Source organism: Kwoniella botswanensis, chromosome 1 (assembly GCF_036426115.1).
Source record: "Kwoniella botswanensis chromosome 1, complete sequence".
Taxonomy (NCBI): domain Eukaryota; kingdom Fungi; phylum Basidiomycota; class Tremellomycetes; order Tremellales; family Cryptococcaceae; genus Kwoniella; species Kwoniella botswanensis.
The window spans coordinates 3,208,495-3,227,056 of record NC_088599.1 but is presented as its reverse complement, the minus strand read 5'-3'; the positions used below and the strand labels follow the sequence as shown (position 1 = coordinate 3,227,056).

Sequence of the window (18,562 nt, the reverse complement as noted above, 5' to 3'; positions counted from 1 at the left end):
CAAACAAAGATGACAAAGTAAGAGAGAATCAACACAAAATCACCTGAAGGAAAGTAATGACACCACTGTGTCTGTACAATTTATGACATCGTATCACTAACTAAACTATGTTTCATCTCAAACGCCCGTAAGAGACTCAAAAGCTAAAGTTCATAGTCTGTTTCAAGATCTTTCTAGCTTGCTCTGACCTTTCCTGATTCTTTTGAGTATAATCCGACTTACCAGTATCATTATAATCGCATTCTTCGGTGTATTCGCTCACGGTATTTTTGCCACGTATCTCGGAAGTCATCATTCTCAGATGAGTAATCTCGGCTTCTTTGGCAAGGTACGCTTGAACCCTCTTACGCTCCAGTTCATCCTCCGCTTCCGCTATATCAGGATGAGCATCGAATACCGTATCAGCCGTGGAGCCAAACGAATTTGGAGACGGGGATTGTCTGGGACGGTCAATAATGATATAACCATCTGATGAGCGTATCGGTTCAGCAGGTTTGTCGTCGACGGTGGACATATAATCATCCGAAACAGGTTGGGGTGTCGCAAAATCTCTCGAGTGTACTGAGCCGGATACATTGGTATCCGAAAGTCCCATGCTGCTTGAACTAGAAGCTGAATCTCTAGATTTGGATTTCAATCCAAACAGACCTCTTCGGGATGATCTTTCAGTATCACCAGATTTATCAGTGACGGTCGAAACTCTTTTCTTTCTTTTGGATATAAATGAGGCTGAAGAAGTGGAATAGTAAGTGTCGGTTTGAGACATGATTGGGAATGTTCGCCTTGTGACTGGGGGTTAATTCGGGAGAGGAATTGGTCAGGGTGAATAACCGATGTATGGAGTTCTCAACAGCTCGAATCAAATAATTTTTTCGAAGTACACTTGTGATGATCATACCACAGGTCAAAAGTCGAGATCGGACATCGTAGTCTGTCTCTTCCTTTTACCGAATGTCACACGGGACAAGAAAGGATGTCTTGGGAGTTGCATCATAGGACTTAAATCATACTGTAGTGAGCTAGCTGCCTTACGGGTCAACATACTTCAATTCTTTCACAGTGTCATTTAGCGCGAAGTTCGAGAGTACAAGACGATCAAGAGGACATTTCTCAATTTAGTCAGAGGATCCAAACGGACCATGGAAGAATCGATATACTAACGTCTTGCATACCATCACAATTGGTCATAATCATCAGTCCTTCTCTACTACAAACAGTAAATCTGGTAAATCTATTCTACCACACACAATCTACTTCTCACAGGTACGTTGTGATCCGACTCTTCTGGGAAACCCGATAATTTCACTCCTTTCCTAAATAGCTGACAATGTGTTGATCCGCCGAAATGGAACATTCTGTAAGTTTGGCAAATACAGGGATAATTCAGGTCAGCATAACTGCTTGCTACCCATAAAATACTAAATATGAGATGGAAGTAAAGTGTGATGAAAGCCCTATGACTCACCCAAGTTCCTCTCCTTTCTCTACATGTTGACCCTCCTTGACCGTCGTATCACAAGTGGAAACCTCTGTCATTCCAATACCTACAAACGCCATCAATCCAATCCTTGGATTATCCGCTTCTATGAAAATGATCGCTCGCGTTGCCGTGCATGACAAATACTCTTGACTCGTAGTTTCACCCGTCATATCAGCTTTTTGATCTTGTGTGAAGTCTACAAATAACGGTTCACTGTAATAAGTTCCATCCACTTGGACGATCTTCTTGATTTTTCCTGAAACGGGTGAATGCCATCTATGATAACTTAATGCACTTAAGAATGCTTGATAGATTGTTCCTCCCACAAACTCCTCCGAATAATCTTTATCGAAATTGAGTATATCTAAAACAGAATATGGTTGACCTTTAACCCAGAACTTATCTCTTGCTTTGACGTCCCTCGCCACCTTGTACATTTTCGATTCGCAAGAGTTCACCACGACGCTTTGATCGTCTGGAGAAGCTACTGGACGATTTTCCCAGTGAAATTGACGTGTAAAGAAGTTGTCCCATGAGGTATATCCGTAATGGTCAGCTTTGGGGTCGCATTGGAATAATTCGTGGAACTTCAAATCAGTTCCACCGGCTTTGTTGGCCACCTCCTCCAAGCTTGGTAAGCCAGTTGGACCAAACCAGTCGGTCTTGCCTTTACCTAGGACGTCGGCTGACTCGGGCGATGTGAGGTATGAGCCCCATACGTCCAGGATTTTCTTGAGCTGTGGGTGGGTAGAAGGTGTGTAGATCATGATAATGATATATTGCAGAGAGCGTAAAGGGATGAGAGGCGACATGAGATGCACCAAGGGAGTAAGTAGGATCATGGGGAGGGTATGTTCAGATCAGTAAATTGATACACCCCAAAGTTCTCAAAGACGAATGAAACCAACATACCTGTTCATTAACCAACGGATCTTGGAAAACACAAAACCCAGCTGAAGTACCCATTGGCCAATCCAACAATGCCTGTACAGGTACACCTACTAATCCAGCTTTATGTCCTGGGTCGGTCCATCGTGGAGCATGCGATATAACGTGATTCATAAGTTTAAGGAGATGGTCGAAATCTCTCACTTGCGAATCTTGACCTGTGGGATCTTTAAGGTATTCTTTGTTATTTGGGACCTACCACATTACAACCCACATTAATTCGGACTCTTCTCCATGAAGACAACACCCAAAGGAGACCTCAACTGGTTTAGTTGAGGTAGATGGATGGATCTTTTACTTACCTGCTCAAACATCAATTGGAATAACATAGACAACCTTGTACTCCCCTCTACTATCTCTTTGAACTCTTTCAAGGAAGGATGTAAAGGTTTAGGATTCTGTTCGACATATTCTACAGTATCATTCAAAAACTTGTGATGATGTCTCTTATCTTGTGATTTCCATGCACCGACCTATTCACATATGGTCATAGTCAGATTCAGTAGTGACCAGGTATCAAAGAAACACTCACACTGTGAATACGGTGTTCATCGGGTACACTCTTGTCTATGGCGTCTGGCATTGTGGTCGTGCGTATCTGATTGTGTCTTGTATGGATCTGACGAGGCAGGCAAGAAGTAGCTGTTGGGAGTGACTGGCATGTATATGTATCCTACACTTATATATGCTGGTCCTCGCTGAAGTGACACAGCATGCCATGTATATTTATAGACTGAATGAATCCAAAATAAGCAGTTGACGGTGACCGCAGTTTTGCAGGTACGAGAGATCGTCACGATGATGTCATACCGACTGACCCCCCTCGTCGAGTTAATTTAGGCGAGATGATCAGTATATCACCCATTCATAGACTTGTATCGCATCAGTGTAGCAAGAAAGCAAAAGAGATATGCATATGCCGTATGAATTATTTGTATATTGTGAGAGATACATCATTTCTATGCGAAGGCACGCAAACTCGTCTGGACACTTCAGAGTTGCCAATCACAGCTGCCCCTTTCCAACTGGAACAGCGACTCTTTTCGCCGATTTAGCAAATATGGGTAACTCAGTCAACCAATGCTGTTCGAACGACGATACGTTCCTAGCGTAGAATGATGAAGTGACAGTCTGTAAATTCAGGTTAACAGTCAGGTCACTCATTTATTATCGGATACAGTCAAGGAAACTATCTCAGTATACTGTCACTCACCAATTCATCATACAAGATCGCAGGAACTTTCTTACTCATCAATACACTCGAAGGATGTATCTTGACAGTCTGACCATATCAAACATCGATCAATCAGCCACCGCGTCCCTCGCTCCCTCAGTCCCAAGCTTAGTCATGAGATCAAATATGAGTACTCACCAAACTTCCAGCAGTCTGCCTATAACTTCCATCCGCCTGAATAACCGCTGAATTCATGAATAAACCCATTAACAAGCTCCGCAGTATCGGCGAACTATCATCTCCATTCGTAGATGTTGTAGACACCTTCCAATCTTTTCCATACCTTGTCGATAATTCTCTAAGTTGATCTCTGATCTTGATAGCTTGGTTGAGTGTCTTGTGATTGACAAAGTTATCCTTACACCATCCCACCACACTCTGGCCTCCTTTGTTGTTTCTCAGTCTAGGGCCAGAAGAAGAATTTTTAATCTCCAAAAAGTCCCTAAACACCTTCAACGCCGTCATATGATCTCCATCCCTATGAACGAACTTGGCTCTCGCATTAGACGCTTCTTCCCTCTCGTTTGGTCTATCCACAAATACCGTCCCGCCCGCATTGACAATCGATAGAATATCGATAATCTCGTTGGCACATCCATTCTCAAATGACGCGATGAGGATTCTAGCATGTGGTGGATCTAAAGGGTACTTCAGCATCTCTCTACCCAGCTCCGTGATTTCCGTAGGTCCAGAGAGTGCACCGAGACCTGCTAATTCTTGGAAAGCAGCAGCGACTAAGTAATCGCAAGAAAGAAGTACGAACGTCAGCGACAATCCCTCTATACGACGATGTAAAGTATCTGTACACGGAACAAGACATCGTAATCACTCACTGTTATCCCTTCCGGGATTATCAATATATTCGAATTCGAAAGGATTTTGACCCATCGCTATCAATTGCAAAACCGCCGACGAGAGGTTGCACCGTTGGATCTCAGGTGCATCAAATTCGGGCATCTTTTCGAAAAGTTCCTTGGAGAAGAGTCGATAACAATGACCATCGCGCTATACGATATCGACGAACGTTAGCGTGCATTTCAGGGGTATCAATCAAGTTTCTGAATGAGCAAAGTAGCGAAGAATATCTCACCTCTCGTCCAGCTCGACCGGTCCTCTGCCACGCGGCAGCCTGACTGATTTCCTTCCTTTTGAGCTGTTCGATAGCTATATATTCGATCATTATCCAGGCTTATCTTCACACCGTTCCGTGACGGATTGTGCTTGACCAGAGGTATCACTTACATCCAGATCTCCTAAAAATATATTCCTTCTCTTTCTTGTATCCTGTATCAACCACAAACGAAACACCGGGGATAGTCATAGAGGTTTCAGCTATATTCGTAGCGACTATCACTCGTCTTGTATTTTTCGGCGGTGTAGAGAATATCTTTGCTTGAGCTGTCGGTGGGAGCGCAGCGTAGAGGGGGAGAACTTGTATCTGTATGTCCAGGAACAGAATGTAAGTCAATGATCTTCTGTACACAGCTGAATTATTTTAAAGTTTTTAGAGTTTTTTATTTTCTTTTTGAGGGGGTGAGAGAACAAACGTTTAAGTCATTTCATCACTAACCTGTTTATGTCCCTCTGGTAATTGTTTACCAGCTCTTCTCAGCAGTTCAACACAATTCTCAATCTCGTCGGAACCTACAAAGTAAGCCAAATCAAATCAGTCTGATACGCAGGCAAAATCTATATTCGAAAATGGTGTTCGACTGACCAGGCATGAATACCAACACATCCCCATCATGATTCGGATTACAATGTATGTTCATGACCTGTCTGGCAGCAGCTTCTATAAAATCATCTACGGGATTCGTAGTGTGCTGAGTGAGAACATCATACATCCTTCCTTTCACTAGCAAGGCATCCCGTCCACTGATTCCCAAACACCTTAAGTCAGCTACCGATTTTTAGGTGAGGTGATTATCGTATGAAGAGAATGCTAAAACGTACGTTTGGAAGAATCTCTGGAATTTACCTGGATCCAACGTAGCACTCATTATAACCAATTTCAGTTCTCTAATTTCCCCTGTAGCTGCTCCTCCCTTTCCTTTCGCATCTTGCTTGGCAACGAGATCTTTACGTATTCGCTGGACTTTCTTCAATGCACCACATAGGAAATCTGTATTGAGGGTACGTTCGTGTGCTTCGTCAATAATGATTATATCGTATTTCAGTAAGAGGTTGAGATTTTGTTCATTGGGATTTGATGACGAGGGATCGGGGTTGGCCAGTTCTCTGTGCCAAAGACAAGAAAACCAGAAGATTAGTAGCATGTTTTGTATTGATTGATCAACTGAAAGCAGTCCTCAGCAAATCCAGGTAATCGATAGTTCCCACTCAATCTTGTGAATCCGTTCTTCATGTCTATGCGCACTTCCTACCCCTTGTCTCCAATTAAGGCCAGCCAATTCAATATAGCCATATGACTATCCCTTTTAACACCACTCCACTCACCTCATCAAAACTCCTTCCGTACAATACCTGACCCCCGTCTCTCTACTGACCATCTCTTCGAACCTTACGCTATAACCCACTTCTTCACCTACCACACAACCCATCTCAGCTGCCACCCGATTCGCAAGGGCTATCGCAGGCAGTCGTCGAGGTTGAGTGATCACTATCTTTGGTCCTTTCTTCGTTGGATAGTGTGATTCACTTATGGGATGAGATCGCAGAAGTTGAGGTAGTTGTGTGGATTTCCCGCATCCTGTTTCTCCCAGAATCTATAATAAAATCAGATACATCAAGTCAGCCTCACTTTGAACATACTTCTGATGATATTGCATTGTAACAGATCATCCTATTGTGGAAGTATTCATGAGATGAAATCAACTTACAATGGTAGTATCATTATTCATGATCTCTTCCAAAATCTCTCTTCGACCTATCCACCAAAACCAAAATCAAACCGTCAAAACTCTCTTCTCGGACTAGACAACGCATTCCGACGGACTCACCTTGATAGAAAGGTAACTCTTTCCTCTTCTGAAACAACCTCTCGGCTTCTTTCCTTCTAATTTCAGCTGAAGACCCTCCCTCCGCTCCTGACTTTTTGGGTGAAGAGGTGTTATGACCATTAGTGATATTATCGAATTTCCTCTTTTTGGTCTTATCACCATTGATCCTCAGCTTTGACCGTACGATCGTATCTTCATCTTCATCATCTTCGTCGGAAGAGTTATCGAGAAAGTTGGATACTTTACTCGTCGGCGAGGTAACAGTAACAGGTACAGCTGACAGTGATTTTGATTTGACCTTCAAGGGTGAAGAGGATGAAGATGAACTTGGTTGTGCGGTAGTGGGGGTGAGTGTTGTTGAGACCATTTTTTCCAAGACAACGAGATACTGTCGGATCAAGCTGATTTCCAAGCTTTCAGCGTCAAGGTTGATCTTAGTCGAGTACCCTCAGCACAATGATTGAAGAATCTATCAGCGAGAGAAATGCTCAAAGAGATGTGACCAGTTGGACTGTTGTGATGTTGATTTTCAGAAATTTGGACTGTGCGATGTGTGCAGTTGTTCGGTTCCGACGGAAAAAAGCTCATCATCCATCGTTCATTCAACATCATTCCCACTGAATTCTCAATGCTCTATGCTATGGCAATCGAAGAGGTCTTGCAGCGATGCATGGGCGGTGAACAGAGTGTGTAGTAATCAGGAGAGGGATGCAACGTATAATGCATAGTGATATTACCCTATCCTACTGACCATCCGCTGTCTCCTTCACTTCAGCCTCCACCTTATGTCTATTCAACAACCTATGTAACCTACTCATCGTCTCTTTCGTAGCCTCTCTCTCCCTCTTCTTCAACTTATCTAAAGCTTCACCTTTTTGTCTCTCTCTTCTAGGTCCACCAAGATTCAATTCATCTTGCCAGGTACCCATGGTCAATTTATTCAATTTACTTTCATTTCCTACCCATTCTCTAGATCCTGGTTGTCCTACTCCTGCTCCTGCTGCAGCACCATCCACCTCCGATTCGATATCCGTGATAGATAGATCGATATCAAATCGGAAAGTATCAAGAGGGGAAGGTTGGTTTGCCGTAGATTGTCTCCATCTTCCTGTCAACTTCGTTCCATTATTCGTATATTTACTATCCTTCAAAGCCAATACACTAGGAGGATTGGATCCCATCTCAGCTCTAGTGACTCTAAATTTACCTACACCCGCCGATGTGTCAGATCGTGTATAATCCGTCTGATCAATCGAATTGTTCATATACGCATTACCGCCAAAGTTCGAATCCGTAAATCGATTATTGTTTGTGATCGTTTTACCAGTTAGACCTCCCAAACTGACAATCCAAGGTAAATTATTTCCCCCTCCTCCTATCAAAGATCTAGATGTGTTTTGGGTGTTATCATATCTCGATACTTTGTTTAACACCCTTCCTTTCTTACTTGACGTATCTAGATATTCATTGGACGAAGTAGGTTTGGCAGAATAGATCAATCCATTGGTTCGGTGGGGTTTCGAGTTCAACTTGTTCGATCGTACATCCCTTAGTTCAGAGGTCGTAAGAGCAGCTTGATAGTCCAACGTAGAGTTTGAAGGAGTTTTACCAGTATAGGAAAGATGAATCAAAGTATTATCTTCAGGAAGTACTAGAGTTTCTTTGATAGATGTTGAGATATCATTCAATTTCTGATCCAAGAACTCTTTTCTACCTTTTCTGATCTTCTCTAAATAAAGCTCGAATTCTTTTTCACTCATCGATTCAACATCTTTCATCCACAATTGATCTTCCGCACTTTCCGAAGAAGGTATTTGTTCAGTGAGGTAATCGTCCGATTGGGCATTTCGACTGAAAGCAGCCGTTTGAGCTTTGGTGAGGAACGGTAGGGCTTGAACTTCATCTTCGTTCTGCCATCTGACCGTACCATCACCCCAAGCTTGGACGAACCTAGCTTCCCTCTCGCCAGATCGCCAGTCACAATTTACCCCTGGTCCAGCATCGAGCGAGTTGAACTTGATATATCGTGGACCTTTCTTGATAGGTACGGGGAATTTGAGTCCCCAGTCGGAATGCTGCGACTTGGAAGATGGAGTGGAGGTGTATATCCGGGTGATAAGGGGGTCGTAAGTGGAGATGTGGGCTCGTTTGAGCAGCTGAGGGAAGGGAGACGATGACATGGCGGGAGGAGGGAAAGGGGTGAGACCGAGGGGGGGACAGAGAGTAGCAACGGGTTATTGGGATAAGCTATAAGTAGCTTGCGGATGTTGATTGGGAGGAGATACGGATATGCAGCTGCTGAGGTAAACGGTTGATGTTGTCGTCTGGTGTATAGGATCGTCTTGCTCCTTGATTTTGATTCTTCATCTCATCTCTCTATGCAAGAGAGAGATGTTCCGACTTGGACTTTGACATTTCATTCAAGCACAAGTGGGATAAAATGGAATAAAATCGTCCTGCAAATATTCCCTCGTTACCAAATTCTCCTCTGCGCGTTCCTCACCCAACGTCTCCCCCTCGCTCGAGTTATTTCGTGCATTCATCCTTCCTTCTGTTCTTTTCTTCTTTCTTTCTTCAATCACTATACTACCGGATTAACCCCCGGTACGTATCTAAGCATCCCCAATTCCCCATCGATGCGAAGAGCTCCGACCCTAGGTCGTGATTTAGCTAAAACGATCGTCTTGGGGCCAGACAGGATGTTTTGATTAATCTACATAAGAAGCTAACTGATTAAAACAACTTTGAGGATCGAGTTATTTCTATGATTCAAAGTCACCTATGGATAGCTACATTATATATCTCTCGGTTGTATGCATTTCTATCGTGACTCATCACTTATCGTTGATTGTTTGGTGGACAACATGATGACTCAGTATCAATAAGGCCGGTGGTCAACAGGTATCGAATAGTCAGAAAGGAACAGTTTAGTGTGATGGATATATGATCGTAACATGTCTTACAACATTTCGTCGTAATTTTGCACTTTACATACGAGCATGACGTTCATATCCATATCCATATCAATATTCATGGTCATCATTCATTCATACATAAGATATAAGAAAATCCAACTTGAGATTCATTCAGCAACACAACTAGCTACTGTACTGTAGGTAAGTTAAAAATTCGACCAAATACAAATCAACTTCATTCAGTTCCATTTCTGTTTTCATTTCTTGGGTTTCTTGGTTCATCCATCTAATTCCCCCCCTACTGGTACTTGTGTTACCTCCGTAATAGAGATATAGTAAAACAGCTTCCGCAAAACATCCTCTACACTCAATATCATCCACACTGATCTAATCTGATCTTCCTACTCAGATGAGAATACAGGACGCCGAAAAAAGAACAGTTAAAAGTAATTTGACCTAAAATGGACAGGAAGAGAAAGCAAAAGGTAAAGATCAAAGTAGTATGAGATACCGTCTAATCCGATGAAAAGGTAAAACATTATGAACGCATTGATTTTGGTTCAGATGGAATCGTCTAGTGGAACGAATCGTCTAATGGAACAATTTCTTCTTTGGTTTCTCCTCTGGTACAACCTTGATATGACTATGTCCCGCCGGTTTACCCTGTAAGTGATGCTGGTGACTACAGCATTCGATATTCTTCACCCATTCATCACCGTCATCAAGCTCATCATTGGACAAACCGGTAATTTCTTTAGGAGGGGGTAAGATGGATCCAGAACATTCAGGTGATCCACACGAACACATCATATCGTCTTTACCTCTTCCAACGAGTAAATCCGAAAGGGTACATCGGATAGCAGGTTCAACAGCCAACATCCTCATGATGGCCGATCGGGATTCACGAGGTAACAATCTGAATATACTTTCCGCTCCTCCCGATTGGAATGTCCTGGTCGATGATATACTAGCGGCTCTTTCCCTCTTAGCTTGCTGCTCCGCCCTAACATTACTGTTATTGTGGTTGTCGGTAGCTGTTGACATACCCTGACCAGCCGCTCCGAAAGGATTTCGATGAGGTTCGTTAACACCTGGCGTAGTAGGTGGTGAAGCAGGTGAGGAAACAGCTCGATTCCTACCTCCCTTGAACCCTTCATTGTCCGGCACCGATAGTTTATCCATACCCATAGCAGGCGAGGAAGGTACCGGATGAGTTCCTTGTCGTTTAGGCTGAGCGTTGGTAGGTAAAGCACTGGAAGTAGCGTATCTTGACGCAGGAACGGAGACGACCGAATCGCTTCGTCGAGGGAAATTCAGGTCAGATCGATCCTTCTTCTCTTCATCTCCGTCTCTGAGGTTTAGCTGTTGTATTCCACCGCCCACACCTCCTTCATCAGACGACGATGACGTAGCCGTAGCGCAAGACTCGGCTCTACCAGGTTTTTGAGGTGAGTCGGGGGAAGCCTTCGTCTCGACCGCCGTACTAGCGTTAGATACCATCGATGTCGATCGGAAGGGTAGCGTACTCGATCCGTCATTGAGCAAACCATGAGTACCTCCTACTTTGTTGCTCAGACCTTCATGACCATTCGCAACTGATGGTGCAGGTGTGGGAACAGGCGGTTTCGTACACAGTTCAGGATGAGTATTGACATATAGTCGATAGGACATGTCGGTCTTGTAATCTGGGATCTTCCAAGGGAAACGTCGGAGGATCATACACATGAAGATGATAGCCACGGACCAAACGTCGGTGAGTCGAGGATCGTACGACTCTTTATTCAAGACTTCAGGTGCGAGGTACGGGTCCGAACCGACAACACCTGATGCTGGAATCTGGTGTTTACCCGGATAATGGAATACCGTCGCAGTACCGAAATCGATCAATTTGACGATGTTATCATGAGTCATCACGCAATTGTCCAGTTTGAGATCTCGATGAGCGAGACCCATAGAATGTAGGTAGTTGACACCATCGATGATTTGTCGGAAGACACAGTAGATTTCCGGTCGCGACATCTTGCCTGACATGACGACGGAGAACAAATCGTATGGAGCGTATTCCATGACCTATATATAATTAACCAACAACCAACAAAACGTCATCGATCAGCCCTCATTTCATTGATAACAACCAAAATTCGGATTCACTCACCTCATAGAAATGACCGTGATCATTGACGATGTCCACCGTCTCGATCACATTGATATGTCTAAGCGTCACACCGACACAAAATTCCGCGGTGACCTTTCTCTGATATTCCTTTTCCGTCTCACCTTGTCTTCTGGGTCTAAACTCCTTGACGGCATAAGTGGAACCACCATTCTTGGAATTGGCTTTGATCAATCTTACGGTACCGCCCGCTCCTGATCCCAGGACTTTACCCCATTTACCGTATTTCTTCGAGAGGTGAGCGTGCGTCGCCTCGTGCAATGAGGGGTGGGTAAGAGCAACGACAGGGTGAGGTACACCAGGATACTCAGAGGCATTCTTGGGAGTAGAGATATCGGGAGTATCAGGTGGTGATATACCTCTTGAAGGGGGTAAGGAAGCACCACCTGTTGGGGCATGTTCAGCTTCTGTCATTTGGAATGATGCTGTATTAACTCTACTTGGCGCGGCACTAGTCGCTCGAGATTCCGTAGGTGTTTTGCTTTCTTTCTTGGATTTCTTCTCTTTATGTTTATCATTATGATGACCGAAGAAGCTCGCCAATGACGAATGCGATTTCTCACCCTCGTTATCCCTATGATGATGTCTCATGAATCCCATCAAATGGGAAGTATGCGCACCATGTTTATCATGGTTGTTATCGTGCCGAGTCGTCGCAGGAGTGCTTTGACCAGTGGTGGTTCCACTAGGAGCAGCGCCGGGCGCAGCGAGACCGTTGAAGCCACTTCCTCGACGTTGCATAGCGGGTGTAGCGACTCCTCCATGGGTAGGCGATCCAGGGACGGACGGTCCGGGAGTTTCGTTCATGTGGGAATGGATAGCTTGAGCGGCTATCGATCCGTTCTCGCCAGAAGGGAGATGCTTGGATTTGTGATCGTGATGTCCGATATGATGGTTTAGGAATCGACGTAGATCATGTAATGGTCCAGCATGATGTTTAGGGTGTCGTGTGGCATTGGGTGAAACATGAGGACTTGAGGGAGCAGTCTTTGACACCTGAGGTGCTCTATGACTATCAGCGGTGAGGTGGGCATCCTGCTGTCCAGCTGGTAAGGATGGTGCGGGGGAAGGTGCGTTGGGAGTAGCAGGAGTGAAAGATAGGTTGGAAGGTACAGTTGGACGTCGATGAGCGGCATGCCATTGTTCCACGTCTGTTTTGTCAACGGGGGGAGATGAAGATCGACTTCGAAGTGCGAGAGCTGGTTGAGATACGTTAGGAGCCTAGATAGGTGAGAACAGAAAGTGAAAGAGTCAGCAGACAATCCAAGCTGTGACTGATTAAGCACAACTGCTGCAAGAAGCGTACTAGACGGAGAGTTGAATAATCAGAAAAATAAGATTGAACACGGGATTTAGAAACAGATCGAGATGACCGATTGCGAACAGTGAAAGAATACCACTTGGGTGGGGGAGGACGTCGAACAGGTCGAGGGCTTTGTGGACGGAAATCCGATCGCATAATTTCGAGGTGGAAAAGAAGGAGAAGGAGAAATAAAGTGGAAACACAGAAAACCGAGGAAGAGATGGGATACGTTTATATACGTAGTCAAATGAGCCTATGCACTAAGATGTGCGATGTGCGCTGTGCCAAGAGACGATAGACCGGTGTGAAAAGATGGAATGAAGCTATAATGGTACCAGAATGTTAAGGAGGATGAAGGGGGAGTTACTGGGGAATGTCCTTGCCAACGACGCTAAAGCAATAGCAATAGCAATAGCAGTACAAAGGTAGGAGGTGCTTCTCATGGCATCCCGATCCGGGTGAGTCGAAAGATCCGGGATCTCACTGAGATACTACTGGATCGAAGAATGAAAGCGGAAGCAAGGGTTGTAGCAGAGTGGGGATGATAGCAAAGGAAATAAAAAATGGGATATACACATCTCAAGCTTCTAGACGGATAGATGGAAATGATAAGATGTGTTTTGAAATTAAGATTGAAATTGGGACGGATCAAATCAACTACCACAAAAAGCCCACCGAAGTAATCTTGGCAGTCTATATAAAAATCATTGACTGTATCACTCACTCTAGGTTCTTCTACCTCGTGCCAAATCCCACCTCTACTCGGCACCTTTCTTAACGAGGTACTATCGAGTTCTTTATATTTCTCATATTGCGGTTCCGCACCGAGCGGTACATCTTGAGGTTCATCATGAAACTCTTCGTTGCCCACACTCGGTCTTCTACTTAATGGTTGACTGGGCGGCTCACTGAGGTTGTTGGGTGTAGAAGCTCCTGTGATAGGTGTGAGATGTTCGGGTGAAGGCAAGCCGTCTCGGGCGGTGAACAGTTCCTGGCCTGAGGCAGTGACTAGGGATAGTCGTCGTCCATGCCCGTCTCCGAATGAGATAGACGATAGAGGTACGGCTGGGCTGGATGATAACATTATGATGATACTACTTTATGTAGCCTAGGAAGGGGGTAAAGGATTGTACACAAGTCGAGAGAGATTTGGTGATGGATGACGTTGGTCTGATTGGTTCTCCTATATCAAGGCTATATCCGCATTGGACTGGACTGAACTGGATGACGTGAATGGAATGTTGGAATTTGTAAGCTTTGTCGATATCGATGTCGATGTCGATGTCGATGACAGGTGCTTATGAAGATGCCATGCGAATGTATGAACAGGTGGAGTCTTGGTAAGAATGTAAGATATGAATAGGATGCTGGATAAGGATAACGATGCGAACTTGATGTTAACGGAATGGATCCAAAAATAGGTAATAGGATGGGACCGTGTGGTGATTAGAGGGAAGAAAGGTACTTTGGATTTGATGATCTTTCTTTCTTTTGCTATTGCTGATGAGATGGGCAGGTGAATTATCTTTCTTTGCGATGCTTGGCTTTTGACACGTTTCCTGGACTATACTTGCACAGATACCATCCAACAAGCTAGAAGTGGTGTCTTGGCTGGGAGGATTCGGTCCGAGTCGGTGCGCTATGCAGAGGAGATTTTTCACTCTGTTTCCTTCCTACTCTACTGATACACCAGAAAGCAATTCAGTTGATGGGATGAATACTACGAATGATGGGAACAGGTGTATGTATGATGGATTGATTGATTGACTGATGGATGGAATCGGTCAGCGAAATCAGCCAAGCATTAGGAATGTGGATGACCGAAAAGCAAGGACTGAAGCCATACGAGTACGGCTAAGGATCCACCCAGGCATATCATACTCGTATGCATACAGCTCAAGCACTCGGTGACGATGACCTTTTTCTTCTATTTTCCCTTTGACCATTCAACCAATCATCATCACAGTGAGAAACTGACGTGGGTCCAAATGAAAAGAGAAACTCAGGGTGACCGAAGGGGAAGGGTATAAAGGGCAATACACGGAGATTTTTGTACTGCATACTCGTAACTGTACTGCATAACAGCCTCAGCATCTGCCGAATGGAGACACGGCCGTTTACTTGATCGGTCTTACCCGTTCCTCTCCTCTCCTCCGCTCGTCTCGCTTAAAATTACTTTTCAATCCTGATTACCCCACACGTTTCCCCCAAAGTTACCAGCGCATGTCGTACATCAATACCATAACCCCAGACGGATATAAAGGTGTATTTGATGGGATGGCAACGTTAGGATGTATGTAAAAATGTATGTATGTATGTATGTATGCGATTCCATCTTACATAGCCACCTGAACCAGCAAGATGGAAGAAAAAACAACTGACGACGTGGGATAGAAGATCTGCAAGAATGTCGTCTTGTCTGAAATGTGACGTCAGCCCGAAGAGCCGATCAAACGGTCCGGTATACATAGTACAACGGCCGTCGTGTATGATACATTGAATGTGGCAAAGTGGCATGGCACACATCCATGATTATATGTTGGATATCTGATACGTACAGTACAAAATACAACATCTTTCAAACCAACACTAACACAATATCCTTCTATATCCGAGTATATTCAAAACATGAACAGAAACATACAAATCAATCGAACACATACCACTAAATCGAAAGGAAATGTCCCGGTCCATCCTATTTACCTAGTCTGCCTCTCCCTCTCCCTTTCTTCTTCCCAATTCACCTCATCATACCTAGGCGGTAATTCCATCACATCGACATTCTCATCGGGGTTCACTCTCACTCTACCTGCATCTCTATGTATTCTGAATTCCATCTCACGTTCTTCCGTCTGTTGTCTTGGTGGTCGGGGTTGTCTCCTCCGACCAACTCCAGAAGGAGCACTTGCAACTGATTGTGCTCCATTCCTGTTTCCACTTGGATCACATGGTCCTGTTCCTGGGCCATCGGCAGAATCCAAATAAGCTATTGTATCTCTTTTCAAATCCCCAGTATCTTCTTCATCCTCAAGTCCACGTTCATGCTCATGTAGTTGCAAAGGTCCACGACCATTTCGTGAGATAGACGTAAGGTATGTGCCGGTACCTGTACCACTAGATGTCAATCCTTGAGTCGACTGATAAGTCCCATTCCCAACAGGTGAATTATCATTCCTCGACTGATCAAATCCAACTAAGGGTAACAAAGCATCCTGAGAAGGATGTCGAATCATATCATTCGCTGATCCTCCTCGGATGGGCGAAACAGGTGACGAATAAGTATCGGTCATGGTCGAGTTCGAATTGGGTAAGAAAGGAATTTTGAAATTTCGATCGTCAAATGGATTCAGGGGTGATATAGGTGTATTTGTGGCGGAATGATTGCCATTCCCACCAGTACTGGTTGGTCGTCCATCGGGAAGTACCAAAGGTGATAACCTAGGAGGATTGCCAGATCCAAGTCCAGATGCATCACTCCTGGAAGCAATTAGATCCAAAGGAGTTTCACTTCCAGATCCTGAAGCTAATGTCGCGAATTGATCAGGATTATTCTGGTTTTGATTTTTATTCTTCTTGTTTCCAGATATGAAAGCCGTAGCATTCAGACGACGTCGATTTCGTGCTCGACGACACATGAATATCACACCGACGATAATCAGCGTACCGATCACGGATAAGACGCTAGCTACGACTGTTCGAGTAACGGAACTGGAGGAGGAAGGTGGTGGATTATTATCTTGCCCCGATGTACTGCAAAAATGAAACATTCGATAAGCATAAGATCAGCGAGTGTGTTTTTACCCTAGCCAAAAGAGCAGGATTGTACCGGACAAGGTAGAAAAAAATCAATGAAACCCATCAACTCACCTGGTCGGATCAGAATTCGAAGCAGTCACACTCGGTGCCCCTCCTCCATTTTGTTCCGAACCTACACATCCTGTGCTTCCCTGTCCAACGGTGAACATACTACTTGAACCTCCACTTGCCCATTCCTCTTGACTTCCTATACCAGCTACCAAGATGAACCTCGTTCCCTTCGCAAGGTCTACCGTCCAGTTGAGATGGGTCACGCCCTGAGAAGTGTAGGTGGTAGGATTGTCGGAAAGGGAAGATTCAGGTAGATACTTGGCATATTTGGAATTTTTATTATATGTTATGGGGATGGAGAATGAATTGCCTAAAGGGATTATTCCGAACATTGTAGGTGGATGAGTAGTGTTTCCACCATGTTCTGATGAACTTGCATCTCTCTCATCAAATACCTCCATCTCCAAGTTCGAGTTCAGGCCGCGAGCGGGAAGTAAAGAGGGGTGTGTATTTCTTGGTGAGATTGATTGAACGGATGATGTTGAAGTGGTTGAATTATCAGAAACCCAATCTGACGTGACGTTCGATTCTAATGATGTGGGCCAAGTGAGACTGATATTGGAGCATTGCGGAGGGTATGATCCAGAGTTGGATGTGAGGTTGAATGAGAACGTGTATAAATTGAGGATCGCATCGTCAGATAGGAAGCAGGAAGAGTTTTGGTTCGATGACGGTTGAACAGCTACGGTTCTCACTGTAAACAGGGTACCCTACTTCACAGCAATGACATGAACTCACTTAGGACGTCCGTCGTAGCTGCGTACTGAATCCCTGAAGCACCCCAAACGGTCAACATGTACTGTATACCTTCGGGCTGCCGTATCGGCAGATCATAGGAGTTTTGTCCATCGGGTATCGATTCAATCCATACCTACAGACAACGACATGTATATCAGCTTTGTTCGTATTTGATTGTTTGATTGGTAGGAAGGCCTTCAATGACTCTGATTTGTACGTGAGATGCCAAGAGGTAAGTTAAGACTCACATTGTATCCATGCTCCTTGAATTCCGTCTACTCGACAACCAAGTTAGGCCGTTAGCAGGTCAATACTACAGGACGATGGGAAATGACAACTCACGGGCGTAAGTAAGAGATGATATGGACCGGAATCACCACTCCATCTGTTTTTCATTTTGTTCAGATCAGCTCCTTCTATTCTGACAGCACGGGTAGGTGAGACGCGAACGTACTTTACGGTTGAAGTTCCGCATTGAGTGGCCCTATCGTACCAAGCCGCCTGTCAGCTACATCTAGAGATATGTTCATTGTACGATTCGATGTAGATTGACGACTCACGTAGTCATGTTGACACTAAGATAACCCGCTCTGACATCTCGCAGCAAGAGCAGAAACAGACCGATCCATATTCGATGTAAGAACGACATCTTCATCTTATCTTCCTCCGGATATCGCGTCCAGCCTTGGACGGACGTTGGATTCCACTTTTACTTGCCTTCCTTCGATTGTATAGTAACGCTGATGTTGTCGATGATACTGTATGTGAGTGAGAGATCGAAATGTGATGTTCAGTAGGTTTTCGTATTCCTTTGGATGATCGTTTCTGATGAATTTTCACGTCCTTTGCTTATAGCTACGTTCTTTTCTCTCTGTTATCGACTGTTTATACTAGATTGGTCCTGATAGCACTATGATATGTATGTATGTGTATGTCAATAAAGA

The 18,562-nt window shown here is 44.4% G+C and overlaps 6 protein-coding genes across 6 annotated transcripts; all 6 read right to left on the bottom strand.

Annotated features, from left to right (window-relative positions):
• Positions 1-136: 136 nt before the first annotated feature.
• L199_001243 (uncharacterized protein) lies at positions 137-766 on the bottom strand (the record flags this gene model as incomplete). The annotated part of the gene is made up of 1 exon (XM_064886998.1): positions 137-766. The coding sequence occupies one exon, from the start codon at positions 764-766 to the stop codon at positions 137-139; it is 630 nt and encodes a 209-aa protein (XP_064743070.1).
• Positions 767-1,231: 465 nt separating this feature from the next.
• Positions 1,232-3,011, bottom strand: L199_001242 (phosphatidylserine decarboxylase; the record flags this gene model as incomplete). Its single annotated transcript, XM_064886997.1, has 5 exons — positions 1,232-1,355; positions 1,466-2,217; positions 2,393-2,623; positions 2,731-2,901; positions 2,961-3,011. 5 exons carry the CDS (start codon positions 3,009-3,011, stop codon positions 1,232-1,234), a joined length of 1,329 nt encoding a protein of 442 aa, XP_064743069.1.
• A 422-nt stretch (positions 3,012-3,433) lies between these two features.
• L199_001241 (uncharacterized protein) lies at positions 3,434-6,989 on the bottom strand (the record flags this gene model as incomplete). The annotated part of the gene is made up of 12 exons (XM_064886996.1): positions 3,434-3,559; positions 3,642-3,710; positions 3,801-4,396; positions 4,496-4,667; positions 4,753-4,826; positions 4,905-5,100; positions 5,233-5,306; positions 5,380-5,537; positions 5,616-5,900; positions 6,120-6,388; positions 6,503-6,549; positions 6,623-6,989. 12 exons carry the CDS (start codon positions 6,987-6,989, stop codon positions 3,434-3,436), a joined length of 2,433 nt encoding a protein of 810 aa, XP_064743068.1.
• Positions 6,990-7,365: 376 nt separating this feature from the next.
• Positions 7,366-8,802, bottom strand: L199_001240 (uncharacterized protein; the record flags this gene model as incomplete). The annotated part of the gene is made up of 1 exon (XM_064886995.1): positions 7,366-8,802. The coding sequence occupies one exon, from the start codon at positions 8,800-8,802 to the stop codon at positions 7,366-7,368; it is 1,437 nt and encodes a 478-aa protein (XP_064743067.1).
• Positions 8,803-10,128: 1,326 nt separating this feature from the next.
• On the bottom strand, positions 10,129-14,097 carry L199_001239 (uncharacterized protein; the record flags this gene model as incomplete). The annotated part of the gene is made up of 3 exons (XM_064886994.1): positions 10,129-11,607; positions 11,693-12,931; positions 13,738-14,097. 3 exons carry the CDS (start codon positions 14,095-14,097, stop codon positions 10,129-10,131), a joined length of 3,078 nt encoding a protein of 1,025 aa, XP_064743066.1.
• Positions 14,098-15,712: 1,615 nt separating this feature from the next.
• Positions 15,713-18,267, bottom strand: L199_001238 (uncharacterized protein; the record flags this gene model as incomplete). The annotated part of the gene is made up of 7 exons (XM_064886993.1): positions 15,713-16,763; positions 16,881-17,562; positions 17,619-17,751; positions 17,867-17,893; positions 17,961-18,003; positions 18,073-18,102; positions 18,179-18,267. 7 exons carry the CDS (start codon positions 18,265-18,267, stop codon positions 15,713-15,715), a joined length of 2,055 nt encoding a protein of 684 aa, XP_064743065.1.
• Between the last annotated feature and the right edge of the window lie 295 nt (positions 18,268-18,562).